This window comes from Beta vulgaris, chromosome 4 (assembly GCF_026745355.1).
Source record: "Beta vulgaris subsp. vulgaris cultivar EL10 chromosome 4, EL10.2, whole genome shotgun sequence".
Lineage (NCBI taxonomy): Eukaryota > Viridiplantae > Streptophyta > Magnoliopsida > Caryophyllales > Amaranthaceae > Beta > Beta vulgaris.
Window position 1 is genome coordinate 54,751,511 of NC_079205.1, and position 12,418 is coordinate 54,763,928.

General features: G+C 34.6%; 1 protein-coding gene across 2 annotated transcripts; it reads right to left on the reverse strand.

Moving 5' to 3' along the window:
* Positions 1 to 3,664: 3,664 nt before the first annotated feature.
* Positions 3,665 to 6,281, reverse strand: LOC104890745 (hypothetical protein). 2 transcript variants are annotated; one of them, XM_019248985.3, is made up of 2 exons: positions 5,846 to 6,281; positions 3,665 to 5,461 (listed from the first exon to the last, which is right to left on the reverse strand). In XM_019248985.3, the coding sequence occupies exon 2, from the start codon at positions 5,420 to 5,422 to the stop codon at positions 3,932 to 3,934; it is 1,491 nt and encodes a 496-aa protein (XP_019104530.2). In that variant the 5' UTR covers positions 5,423 to 5,461; positions 5,846 to 6,281; the 3' UTR covers positions 3,665 to 3,931. The 2 variants fall into 2 exon arrangements, with proteins under 2 accessions (XP_019104530.2, XP_010674627.2); XM_010676325.4 differs by having other exon boundaries at positions 3,665 to 5,465; positions 5,846 to 6,279.
* Positions 6,282 to 12,418: the final 6,137 nt, after the last annotated feature.

Consider the following 12,418-nt stretch of genomic DNA (forward strand, 5'->3'; position numbering starts at 1 on the left):
ATGTTAAACCTCAAGTGGTATCATAATAAAATTTCCAAATCTTAGAGTTTTAGTAATTTAATTTCAAAATAATGCTAGTTTCTCTAGATAATTTGGAGACAAACATAATATTGCCTAAAAGCAGCAGGATTAAGAAGAGCTATAACAACTTAAATATTCACTATGCTATCGATATACCGTTCAAAATTACTTGTAAGAAATCATTATGACCCAAATTTTCATAAAAGTGAAAAAGTAGAGAGAAAAAAATCGGGGTGCATAGGAGTAGAACCTAAGAGGGTGTTTGGTATAGAAAATTTGATATAGGAAACAGATTCAAATAAGTGTTTCCATTTCTAATTGTTTGGTATGAGTGTTAAGTAACAAATACAGTTTCCAGAGGGATTCACAATCCCCCCATTTGTTACCCTTGTCAAATTAGTGAAAACAAATCACGTTTCCTTCCTCAATCATAAACCCCTCACTTATTTCCATTCCATTAGGATACCAAACAACTATTAAAGGTAACAATTATTATTTCCATCTCCCCTCCTTATCCAAATCATTTCCATTCTGTTTCCACTAATCATACCAAACGCCCCCTAAATGTAGAAAGTAAGAGAAAAGAATTGTTAGAAAAGGATATTTAACAGATAAATTGGGAAAATTCATAACCTACCTTATTGACAATTTTTTTTGAGACAATGAATAAAAGAATTTTTAACTCTTTTTTTTTTAGAGAAATTTATATATTGATGGATAGTTATAGATAGGTAAGAATTGACATTAGATATTTAGATTCAACTATATATGAAGTGTATAATACATGAATATCATCTTCAAGAGCACTACTAATTTTAGTACTTTTCTAGGGTTTGAATTGTCATGACAGCTTCTCTTGTAGTCATAAATCATGATATAATACCAATCTTGCCATCTTGGTCACAACTTTCATGATTAGGGCGTAAGAAATGAAAAGCAACCTTTGACCTTTCATAGTTTTGATAAAAAAATAGCAATTAGTAGATTATACACCAAGGTGTAAGATGAGCATCCTACACCTTGTCCAAAACTACGTAGTTTTGATGGTTTTAGGGGAGTCAAAAGTTGGCAGGCTTTTGGTAGTATTTATGAAAGTGGGTCAGCTCTTTCTCTCTCATCACTCACTCATTCCCTCCCTTTCTCTCTCATTTATTTTTCAAGAACCATTCAATTCTCTCTCTCTCATTTATTTTGTTCTTCATTTATTTCTCCCTTATTTTCATTCATTTGTATTATAAATTTCCAAATGTTGATATTTGATTTTATTTTATGTTTTGCATTTTTAAAACTTTTTTTGATGTACAAATGCATATGGTTTGATGTACAATAATATACGAGTGTACATTTGGGGATTTTCAGTGATCAAAGTAATGACCATCAGTGTACATTGTGATTTATCCTTATTTACATTGGTTGCCGCACCTTTTTTTATTATTATTAGCTCCACCTACAGTTGCATGTACATGCACGTACCTAGCATGTACACTTTGTTGACATTCATGTATATTAACTGGGTTAACGTTACAATCATGTTGTTATGTGTTGACCTTTTGTTTTAATGCTCATATTGAGTTTTTTTTTTGTTTTGGGTGTCTATTATTGTTCATTGTGTGTTATTGACGATTTTATGGGGGGGTGTCATTGTACATTTTGATTTTGTTAATGAACAACCACGAAGCCAAGAATGTACAAAGAAACATAATAGAATAAAAGTAACTCAATTCCTAAAGCTGATGTCAAGTGAGTAATTTGCAATCTTTGTACACTGGTGTGTTGATGTTTGTTCGCTAATGAAATTCAATATGTACAATTACAGTCCTATACCTCATAGTGCTCCATGTGCCACAAAAAAAACTCAATATGGGTATTAAAACAAAAGGTCAATACATAACAACATGATTGTAACCCAGTTAATGTACATGAATGTCAACAAAGTGTACATGCAAGGTACGTGCATGTACATGCAACTGTATGTGGAGCTAATAATAAAAAAAAAGGTACCGCAACCAACGTAAATAAGGATAAATCACAATGTACACTGATGGTCATTACTTTGATCACTGAAAATAAGGATACATTATTGTTTGATTGAATGTTCACTGGATATGACTCAATGTACAATTATTCTAGCAAGATTGTTCAATTATTAAGCCTGAATGTACAATGTTGTTATGACTGAATGTTCAAGTATTTTATAGAGCTGACTTTGTTCTGTGTACATTAAAGTTGCGTTAATGATCATTGTGTATGACTAAATATACATTAGCTTCACTAACATGCATGCATAACATATTCTATAGACACAAACAAAACAAAAAAAAAAAACTCAATATGGGTACTAGATTAAAAGGTCAACACATAACAACATGATTGTAACCCACTTAATGTACATGAATGACAACAAAGTGTACATGCAATATACGTGCATGTACATGCAACTGTAGGTGGAGCTAATAATAAAAAAAAAGGTTCCGCAACCAACGTAAATAAGGATAAATCACAATGTACACTGATGGTCAATACTTTGATCACTAAAAATCCCCAAATGTACACTCGTATATTATTGTACATCAAACCATATGCATTTGTACATTAAAAAAAGTTTTAAAAATGCAAAACAGAATATAAAATCAAATATCAACATTTGAAAATTTAAAATAGAAATGAATGAAAATAAGGGAGAAATAAATAAAGAACAAAATAAATGAGAGAGATAATTGAAATGGTTCTTGAAAAATAAATGAGAGAGAAAAAGAGGGAATGAGTGAGTGATGAGAGAGAAAGAGCTGGCCCACCTAAAAATTCTGCCAAAAGCCTGCCAAATTTTGGCCCTCCTAAAAGCATCAAAACTACGTAGTTTTGGCCAAGGTGTAGGTTCTTCATCCTACACCCTGGTGCAGGATCTAAATTGCGAAAAAATAGTGCGTAATAAGCTTCTTCTCCATTCCTCAAAAGTAAAGAAAAAACTTCTTCACCAAGAATAGAAAGTATAAACAAAACCAATCAATAGCTTTGACTTAATTGGCCAAAAAAACCCAAAACTACCAAGAAATTCAAGTGTGAATGCAAGATTTGTGGCATTAACTTATGATACCAAGTCAACATCCATATACAATAAAGTCAATGTTGTTGGTGCTAAGAATAATAAGATATGATGTTAGTTTCACATGAAGCTTGAAAATAGCCTCATTGTGTCCTAATCTTGCTGATTCGAATATAAAAAGAACACGCTCCAATTTTTACAGTTGGGTATTGCTCCACTAGTCAAACATCAATCACATTCTTCAATCTAACAGCATTTCTTAATCATTTCATGATTATCTATATTCTTACATCATTTTAGCCTTTTAGGTCATTCTTTTTGATTCAAATTGTCTACGATCAATTTTTCGGATATTAACGAGTCAAGAAATACAGTGATGTAAACGAAATTCAATCTCCGGCCTTGGTATTCCACAAAAATCCAAGTTGTATATGAAGTTATGAACCTAGACCAAAAGACTCTGAACAATTCAACTACTAAGAGATGAAAAGGCAAAGGCATAAATGATAGTTGAAATAGTAGGGGTAGAGGGAAATTATGCCTTAGAAGTTAGAACACACACTTTTTTTGAACAAACATCAATCCAGAAAAGGTCCAATATTAAGTATCAGCAATATATAGTTTATATCATGTAAAAGAATGGTACAAAATTAAGGTTACTTTGAAATTTTACATCACATCTTGATCAACAGCAATCAAAAGTATGAACCAAGAGTATTCTATATACCTATTTTCTATGTAGAATACAAATATTTGGCCTATGCATTCCAAAAATCACCATCTTGTGAAAGAGTGACAATATGGAGCTTTTTTTACATTAGAAAAGGAAAAACTAAGAGCCTGTTAAAAATTAAAACAGTTTCCTCATCATAGAAAGCCAGTACCTGCAAGACCATGATGCAATAAATTATGGGCAATTGAATCTCTAGATTTCATGGAACTCAATGACTGCAATGGAACCTCAGGGACCATCTCATCATCAACGAGCTCGAAATCCAACTTTGGGTCCATTTCCTCCCCTTTCATTTCACATATATTATGCAACACACAGCAAGCACCAAGAACAACGGGTAATTCTTGAAGTTTTACTTCCGTTCGCTTCTGCAAGCAACACCATCTTCTTTTTAACCTAGCAAAGGCTTCCTTGGCAACCTTTTGAATATCACCAATCTTCTCATTGAAAGCATGTTGAGTCCAAGTTAGGTTCTGCTGATTATAGGGCACAAGGATCCAATCCATTAAAGGGTACCCAGCACCCCCAACAATCCAAACACCCTTCAAGAGCCCTTGATTACCCCTCTGATACAATGCTGATTTCTCCAACACTTTATCATCAGGCATTGAACCCGGCCATCCTATGCATACATCATTGAAAACCCCTCTAGGATCAACCACACCCTGAACTGTAATCGAGTAAGAAGTCTTCTGATTTCGCTCAGTGTGGCGTTTGTTGAAATAAGCAGCCACACTAATCTTAGGCGCAATAATTGGTATATGTGTTGTATACATAGAACCAACCACATTAGGAATGCCAGAAATAGATTCATATTCCTCCTTAATACGCCTCAATGATTCCTCGTCAGGCCATTGCAGATATTTAGGCATCAAAACAGACCTAATTGCAGCACAAACGTCAAGAACAATCTTATGACAAGTTGAAATACCCAACCCAAATCTCTTAGACACTAGCCTAAGAGGCTCACCAGTAGCCAACCTATATATACACACAGCAACTCTTTGTTTAACTGGAATTGCAGCCCTCAACATTGTATCCTCCTTAGCAACAGCTGCATTTAACTCGTCACATATCAACTCAAATGTCGGTTTCCCCATCCTAAACCATTTCTTGAACTCATTTTCTGGAAAATCAGGGCTATTACACTCATCCCACCAAGCCTTAGACCTATCTTTCACCCATAATCTCCGCTGATGGCTTACCGATGAGCCATTAGCTTGCTTACCATCAAGACTGCCACTTTTATCAATAATGTCAGTAGCAGCAGCAACAACAGCAGAATTAACAGCTGCCCGCGATCTCTTTCGCCTTAATCTATCAGTTTCATCCACTCCCTCATAATGATTTTGCACAGTTGAGTAGTGATCTAACATAGCTTGTGTTTTCTTCTTGTGGTTGGCTTCTAAATTCGATTTTTCTTCGTGGGCAAGTTCTTCCCACTCTTCTTTCTCATGCTTCTCTTGATCTTCTAATAGCATAAATGAAGTAATCAACATCTCTTTCAAACCCTTACTATTGGGTTCTTGTTTTTCTTCAGTAATAACACTCCCATCAACCCCATTTCCATTTTTCTTTCTCCTTTTTCTTCCTCCATTGCTCTGATTTTTACCACCATCATTCATATCTGCAACCCCAATTTTAATCTTAACCCAGAATAAATTCTACCTGGCAGAAAGAAATAGAATATTGAGATGAAATGAAGACAATAAACACAAAGCAATGACTCAATCATGACAACAAAAGGACAATAAAATAAACAGAAGTAGTAGTTAAATCAAAAACAAAAAAAAAATAGATTATTTTATTTCCTTCTAAATTAAAAACGTTGAGAATTACATACCCAATAATCCAAATGATTATTTAAATTGACTAATCTGATATATCCTATCTCTCCATCCCTAATAAGAAAATTCAAGTTCATCCCCCCAAATTAAATTTGCATACAATTGAAACAAAAATTTGATTGCTTGAACAACAGGAAAACAAAATGGACAAAAAAAGTACCCAGAAAAATTGAAAAAGTGAGATGAAAAACAAAGTCTTACCCACAAATTAGCATCTGAAGCTTCACCCGGCTGAAGAAGAGAAAATTGAGAACTATGACCTAAATTAGAAAATTTAGCACCAACAAACTAACTGTGAGAAAAATGAAATTGCAAGTAGAAGATAATCAAACAATTGAGTATAACAGAGAAAAAGAGGAGATGGGTGAAGTTTTCAACTGTTGAAAGGAGTGAAATTTAGGAGAGAGAAAGAAGACAAAGAGGAAAAAGTGATGAGAACAAAGGATGCACTTTATATGTTCGACGAAATGTGTGAGAGAAAGTGTGAATGCAGAAGAAGGATAGAGTTGAAAGTTTTGAAAAGAGAAAAACAAAATGTGGTATGAAGAAGGTGGGGATGATTTTCAAAGGAGAGAGAAAATGTGAAGGTGGACACCTAGGAAGGTATGAACAGAACAGAAGAGGTGATCAGTTTGATGTGATGTTGGATTTGTGTTGGTTGTGGACGGTGACTTTAATAATTGATTAATACTAGGATTGCAATTTTGTAGGCGGATTTAAGAGAGAGATTGGTGAATTTAGGAAATAACCATGCAATTTCTGTGGTTAAATAGTCAGAAATAATGGCTACTGTCAGTAAATCTCAAATTTGTTTAACTTGGAGTAGTACAAGTGTGTACTGTGTAATGGAGGAGTATTATAATTCAATATTAAGTCTTGATTATTATCAATGCTAAGCATGCTGTAAATTGTATTTAGAATGGAATCTTGGCACAAAGTACTTAATTAAAAGATGTGGTAAAAAGATATCTAATAGAAAAAGATTATAAAACTACTTGATAAAACGTTTTAAGTTGTGGAATACTGTACTCCCTTCATTTTATATTATTTTTCAAGATAATTTTAATTTTTATAAATTTTATTTGCCATATCCAGATATTTATGAATAAATTTTGTAAAACGCCTTATATATTAAACGGAGGGAGTATTACCTTAGATGGAATATAAAAGTTGACGGTTGACCAATTTTCTACTGTCGATCTCGATCCTTCCACCGTCTCATATGTGTGTCACATGCACCTCTTTTCCCCTCATTTCCATACGATTTGACTGAATTCTTCTTCTCCCTTTTTTTCCTTCATTCCTTTTTCATATCTCCCTCCATCAACTCCCCTGGCCATTAACAAAGCTTTGCGTTCCATGCGGTGGGCTAGGGGAGTTGATGTAGGGGTATTAATGAGGGGTTCAAGAAATACAACGAAGAAAAAAAAAGAGAGAAATGGTTCAGCAAAATGAAAGGAGAAGAGGAGATACAATTATCGCGACTCCGCGAGTAAACATAAAACATACTAATAACATGATAAGGAATGCATTTTTCATATGCTACTAATACTTATACTTGCTCTGTTATTCTGCCCAAGGGGGAATGTGAGTTTTCCAAGTTAGTGAGACAAATATGGAGGGGCAACGTCATAAAAATAGTCAACCCCCCACATTTTAACATAAGATAGTGGTCTACAAACCTTAAACGTTATACTAAGAAGTTTTTTATTACTAACTTTTTGACTATATAGTTTTTTCATGAAAAGTCGATTTTATTAATTAGTTTCACAAAATTCCCCGACTAGAAAGATAGGAGAGTAAAATTTTATTTTTGGTGACCCTTTTCATGAGCATTTGGTTTTGAGAATCCTCTTTATCAGATTATATGACATGATCTTATTTCTAGGCCACTCTTTTTAGCAATAGAGAAAAGGGTAACATATGACATGATGATATTTCTCGGCTACATTGTTTAATAGTAGTATTAATTCGTTCTTTATATAGGGGAGTCAAAATTTTTGGAGGTGAAAAGCTGAGAGATGATGCAAATGCACCCCATTAAGCTGGTAATGTAAGTGGTTGCTTTGTTCACCAAACATCAACCAGTAATGTTACTAAATAAGAGCTTGTTGTTTTCAAAATTTTATTAGATCAATCTTCATAAAGCTCGACAAATAGTAAGTAGTTGTTGACAAAATGTTCTATGTAATATCATCAGGCATCTAAAATATTGATAATTTACTTCATACTATTAAAAAAACTACAAAAGTTCTTGGCAATCATAACATTCTTGGAAATTGCATTCCAATGTCCAAAATTTGGCTAAGAGAACTTTTTATTATGATCCAATGAAATCTAACTCTTTGAGTAAAAATTTGTAAAGAGCTACAAGCCAAATATATGGTAAGTACAATGCGTCTAAATACAGAGGTATGTTACTAAATAAACAAAATCCAGCTGAACTGAGGTATTTATAACTTATATAGGCAGAACTGCAGAAGTAATGCTTTTCATGGGAAACAGCACAAGTAATTCTAGTTTCAAAGAATCTAGATCATGTTTTGATTCAGGTCAGAATTGCTGCATCAGGTAATCCATAGTCTTGCTTAAGAGGAATTTCATTTAAGAACAATACCAGCACTATACTTAATAACAAGAAGTTGATAAAATCTATTAGTAATAACTAATACTAAGGGAGGATGGAGGATAAAATTACAGGATCAGGTGCAAGCTTCTACGGACAAGTTCACCGGCCAGATAGATCATCAATTCCGCATTCGAATTGGTCACGTCATTCAACAGACTTTGAAGCAAGTTAACTTTTAAGCCAAATCAGGTTTGGCAAATTAATGAAGAATCTCAAGTTTCTAGACCAGCCATGTCCCAGCAGCAGTTCAGCTTCAGCAATTATGAAGAGCCAGAACAAGACAGACCCAAGGAATGAAAACAAAGAAGAAATACAAGTAAATAAATATTCTCATTCCCTCTGTGCCCTATCTTTTGCGTGCGACACCGCGAATAAAATAAAGTTTTCATACAAAATTTTCATGCAATTCACAACATCGAACTGCTCAGACTTTCATCAATTCACCAAGCTAGGAGCAAAGGCATAAAATACAATTTACCACTGCATTTACTATTATTGATTGGTCTTAACAACTAAAGAAGTAAAAGCTGGTAAGTGGTAAGACTACTTTAATAAACAACGGTATCTGTTCAAAAGGAAATGATCTCAAGTACATATAACAGGGCATACTATGATTGTTTCTTCGGTAGGGTTTTGTTCTTCCAGCAGACGAAGATCATTTAATACGTCATGACTGGTCTCAGTTTTTTGCTTGACAGCCACTGGAATCCCTCCTAGCTCCCTCGGTATCTTTTCAAGTTGAAGTTATTTCAGCTTTTCCAAGTCAGGAACTACAACTATTAAGCAATCAAATAATGGACAAATACATATAAGAAGTATGCTTACATGAAAGGTTGCTTATATGGAAGCGAAATTTAAGCATCCACAGACCACAGCAACTGATTGTCATGCAGTAATTCACTTCACAGTTTTCTTCTTCCGATTTTTGTTCTCTTCAACAGTAACGGGCTGCGATTGGATATTTCTCCCAAAGCAATTTAAATAGCAATTGCGTATAACCTACTTCTTCAATTCAAAAGTGATGATAGATTATAAGCAAAGATATGGGGGAGCATCACAAGACCAAAATGAAGCTACAACAACTTTGGTTTTGATTTCTACTCAGGTCAGATAAAGCATGCATAATGAACTATAGATAGTTTAGCTTGTCAATGATCAGCTGACATGTGGCCTTTTTTTTACATCATCCAATAAGACACCATAGCAGATGTCTATCATGATCGATAGAACGCTTTTATATATACTTCTCCAAGGAACTTATAAAATGCTACAGATCTTCTCGCTCTGGAAAGACTTCTGAGTCCACTTACCTATCTAATGCATCATAAAGCTTGGAATCAATTATTCAATTGCCAATTAATTTTTCTAATTTTGTATGTCAGCGTAATAGAAGCTAGAAAGGTAGCACAAATCTTTGCAAGCAATAACCTCATGTTCCTAAACTTCCAAGGTCACCCTGAAAACCTGACAGCCACTCAGCTGTCATGTTAATTCCAACACCCTCACTGTCCTCAAAGCTCTTGGAATTGCATCGCAGACTTAACATTAAATGTCATCATTGTTGCGATACTGTCCTACAACGTCAAAGCAAGTGAACCATGTCATTAAACCTATAACCAGTAAGAAAATAATTGTCCTCAAAGCTCTTGGAATAGCCTCACAGACTTTACATTAAATGTCATCATCGTTCCGAATTTCCGATACTGTCCTATAACGTCGAAGCAAGTGAACCATGTCACTAAACCTATAACCAGTAAGAAAATAACTGACAGATCATCAACGGAATGATTAGCTTCTTCTCAAATCAGAAAAGGATAAATCACGATGATGATCAAATGATAACTCTATCAGGAAGAGACCATCAGAAACTTGAACAGTTTGCACGAAGAGTCCAAGACGCAATGAGTTAAAGAAGTGATCAATTCCAAATTCAAACCTGTGTAATTCATTATGGTCTACGATCAACACGTTATTGGGGTGCTCATTAATGCATTCAATAACAAAGCAATACGACGCATAACCAACTTCAGGTGTCACCCACTATCCCAAGCAAGTATCATCTCTGCGCAAGAGTTTATAAAACTTCTCCTGTCTGGCTGTCTTCAGGTATATAATTCTGCAGGCATGCTATAACTACAGCCAGATAGGCCTATAATCCTCTAGTGGATATTGGCTACTATTTCATGTGAGGGAAAATATAACAACTAGACAAAATAGCAGGGAGAAAATTAATGTAGGAGCAGTAAAGCAACACACGCAATTTTGATGTGGAAAACCCCTCCTCAACAACTAGGGGAAAAACCATGGTTCGGATCTTCACGAACAGAATCTTCAGTATAATATTTTGAGGTTACATTAGCAACCCTACGACTATTACAAAAACAAGGACACTATATAGAACTCACGGCTATCCTAAAAGACCCCTCAAACACCTATTATTATTCGTTGCTCACTCTTGCTCCCTCACTTTGTTGTGCCCTCACAACCTCTTGCAAACTCTCGGCTTTTAGTTGATTTCTACTTGCACAGCTTTCTATTCTCACTCTCTAGTAAATTCTTTTAGTGAATTTTTCTCTTGCAAATCCATGATGCATCCTACAGTTATAGGAAGCTTTGCCGCCACTAGACATCCTACTTTGCCGCCAAACTTATGTCCTGGCCATAGCTTGATGTTAGACTTGTCAGCTTGAAGAAACTAACTGACCAGTTCATTAGCCACTTATAACTTTGCCTTAATGGTAAGGATCTCCGGTCTTCCACTGCCACATCTTGCATTACTTAGCATATTTTCATTTGTCTTCTTCTTTTATCATTATTATTTCTTTACCACTAATAATATTAATTTAATATTAGGAATTTTGGGAGTTTATCCCAACATTTCAAAATGGAATTCAACTTTAAATAACATAAAGCACTTTTTAGAAGCTCATATGTTGAAATAGCTTGATAAAAACAATAAGGACCAGAAGAAAAGGTACACAAATCAGATTCCAGAAAGATGACAACTAGAACTATGAAAAAGACTAAAAAGACCCAGAATTATGATAAAAACTAAAGCATAGCCTACTCGTACCATTTCAGAATAACTAATCACAATGGAGGAACATCTCAACAATAATGAAATTGCAAAATTCTCGAATTTTTCATACCTCCAAAACGTAATCATAATTATCCTGTTTTGTTTTTATTCAAGTCGTTTGATGAATTTTCTTATCTGGTCCTTTGCCGAGTCACTCAAATTATCAGAAGACAAGAGGCCAATAAATAACGACAAAGTATCAGCTTCAGCTTCATATCCCTTGCTAACCATAAGGTCAGAGTAGTAGAATGCATTTGATAATTCATTGTTGACAATATATCCTCTGATAATTGTATTATAGGTACGATCATTAGGATAACAATCATTTTCCTCCATTATTGTCAACAATTCAACAGCTTCATTCATGAGCCTTTTCTTGCAAAAACCTTTGATCAATATGTTGTATGTTTTAACATCAGGTTGTAGGCCCTTCAATACAAGATCTGAGAAGAATTTTGCTGCATCTTCAACTTTCCCAGCCTCACACAAACAGTCAATTAGGATATTGTATATGACAATAGTAGGCTTAACACGTTTGTCCTCCATTTCTTCAAGTAACGCCACTGCCTCATCAAGTAACGCATTTTTGCATAAGCTATCAAGCAATGAAGCATATGTGAAAATGCTAGGAGTAACTCCATGGACTTGCATATCCTTGAACAATTTACGCGCAAGTGGGAGTCTATTGACTTTGCATAGTCCATCAATAAGAGTGTTATAGGTAACAACATTAGGTGTGATACCTTTCTCAAGTATTTCTTGGAATAAATTGAGTGCCTTGTCAATGGTTCTAGCCTTGCAATATCCATTAATCATAGTGTTGAAACTTACAATATCAAGCTCACAACCATTCTTGTCCATCAAATCAAGTAGTTTTTCCGCATCCTCCATCTGACCAAGCAAACAATAACCATCAAGTAAAGCACTGTAAGTTATGACATCTGGCACCTCACCTCTCTCAATCATGTAGTCTAGAATAGCTTGTGCTTCATCAACATTCCCATCTTTGCAAAACATGTCAACAAACATGTTGAAGGTGGGAACATTTGGTGCTATGTTACACTCC

Excerpts from the sequence above, each read along its gene's own strand:
- LOC104890745 (XM_019248985.3), bottom strand. The coding sequence starts at position 5,422 with ATGAATGATGGTGGTAAAAATCAGAGCAATGGAGGAAGAAAAAGGAGA.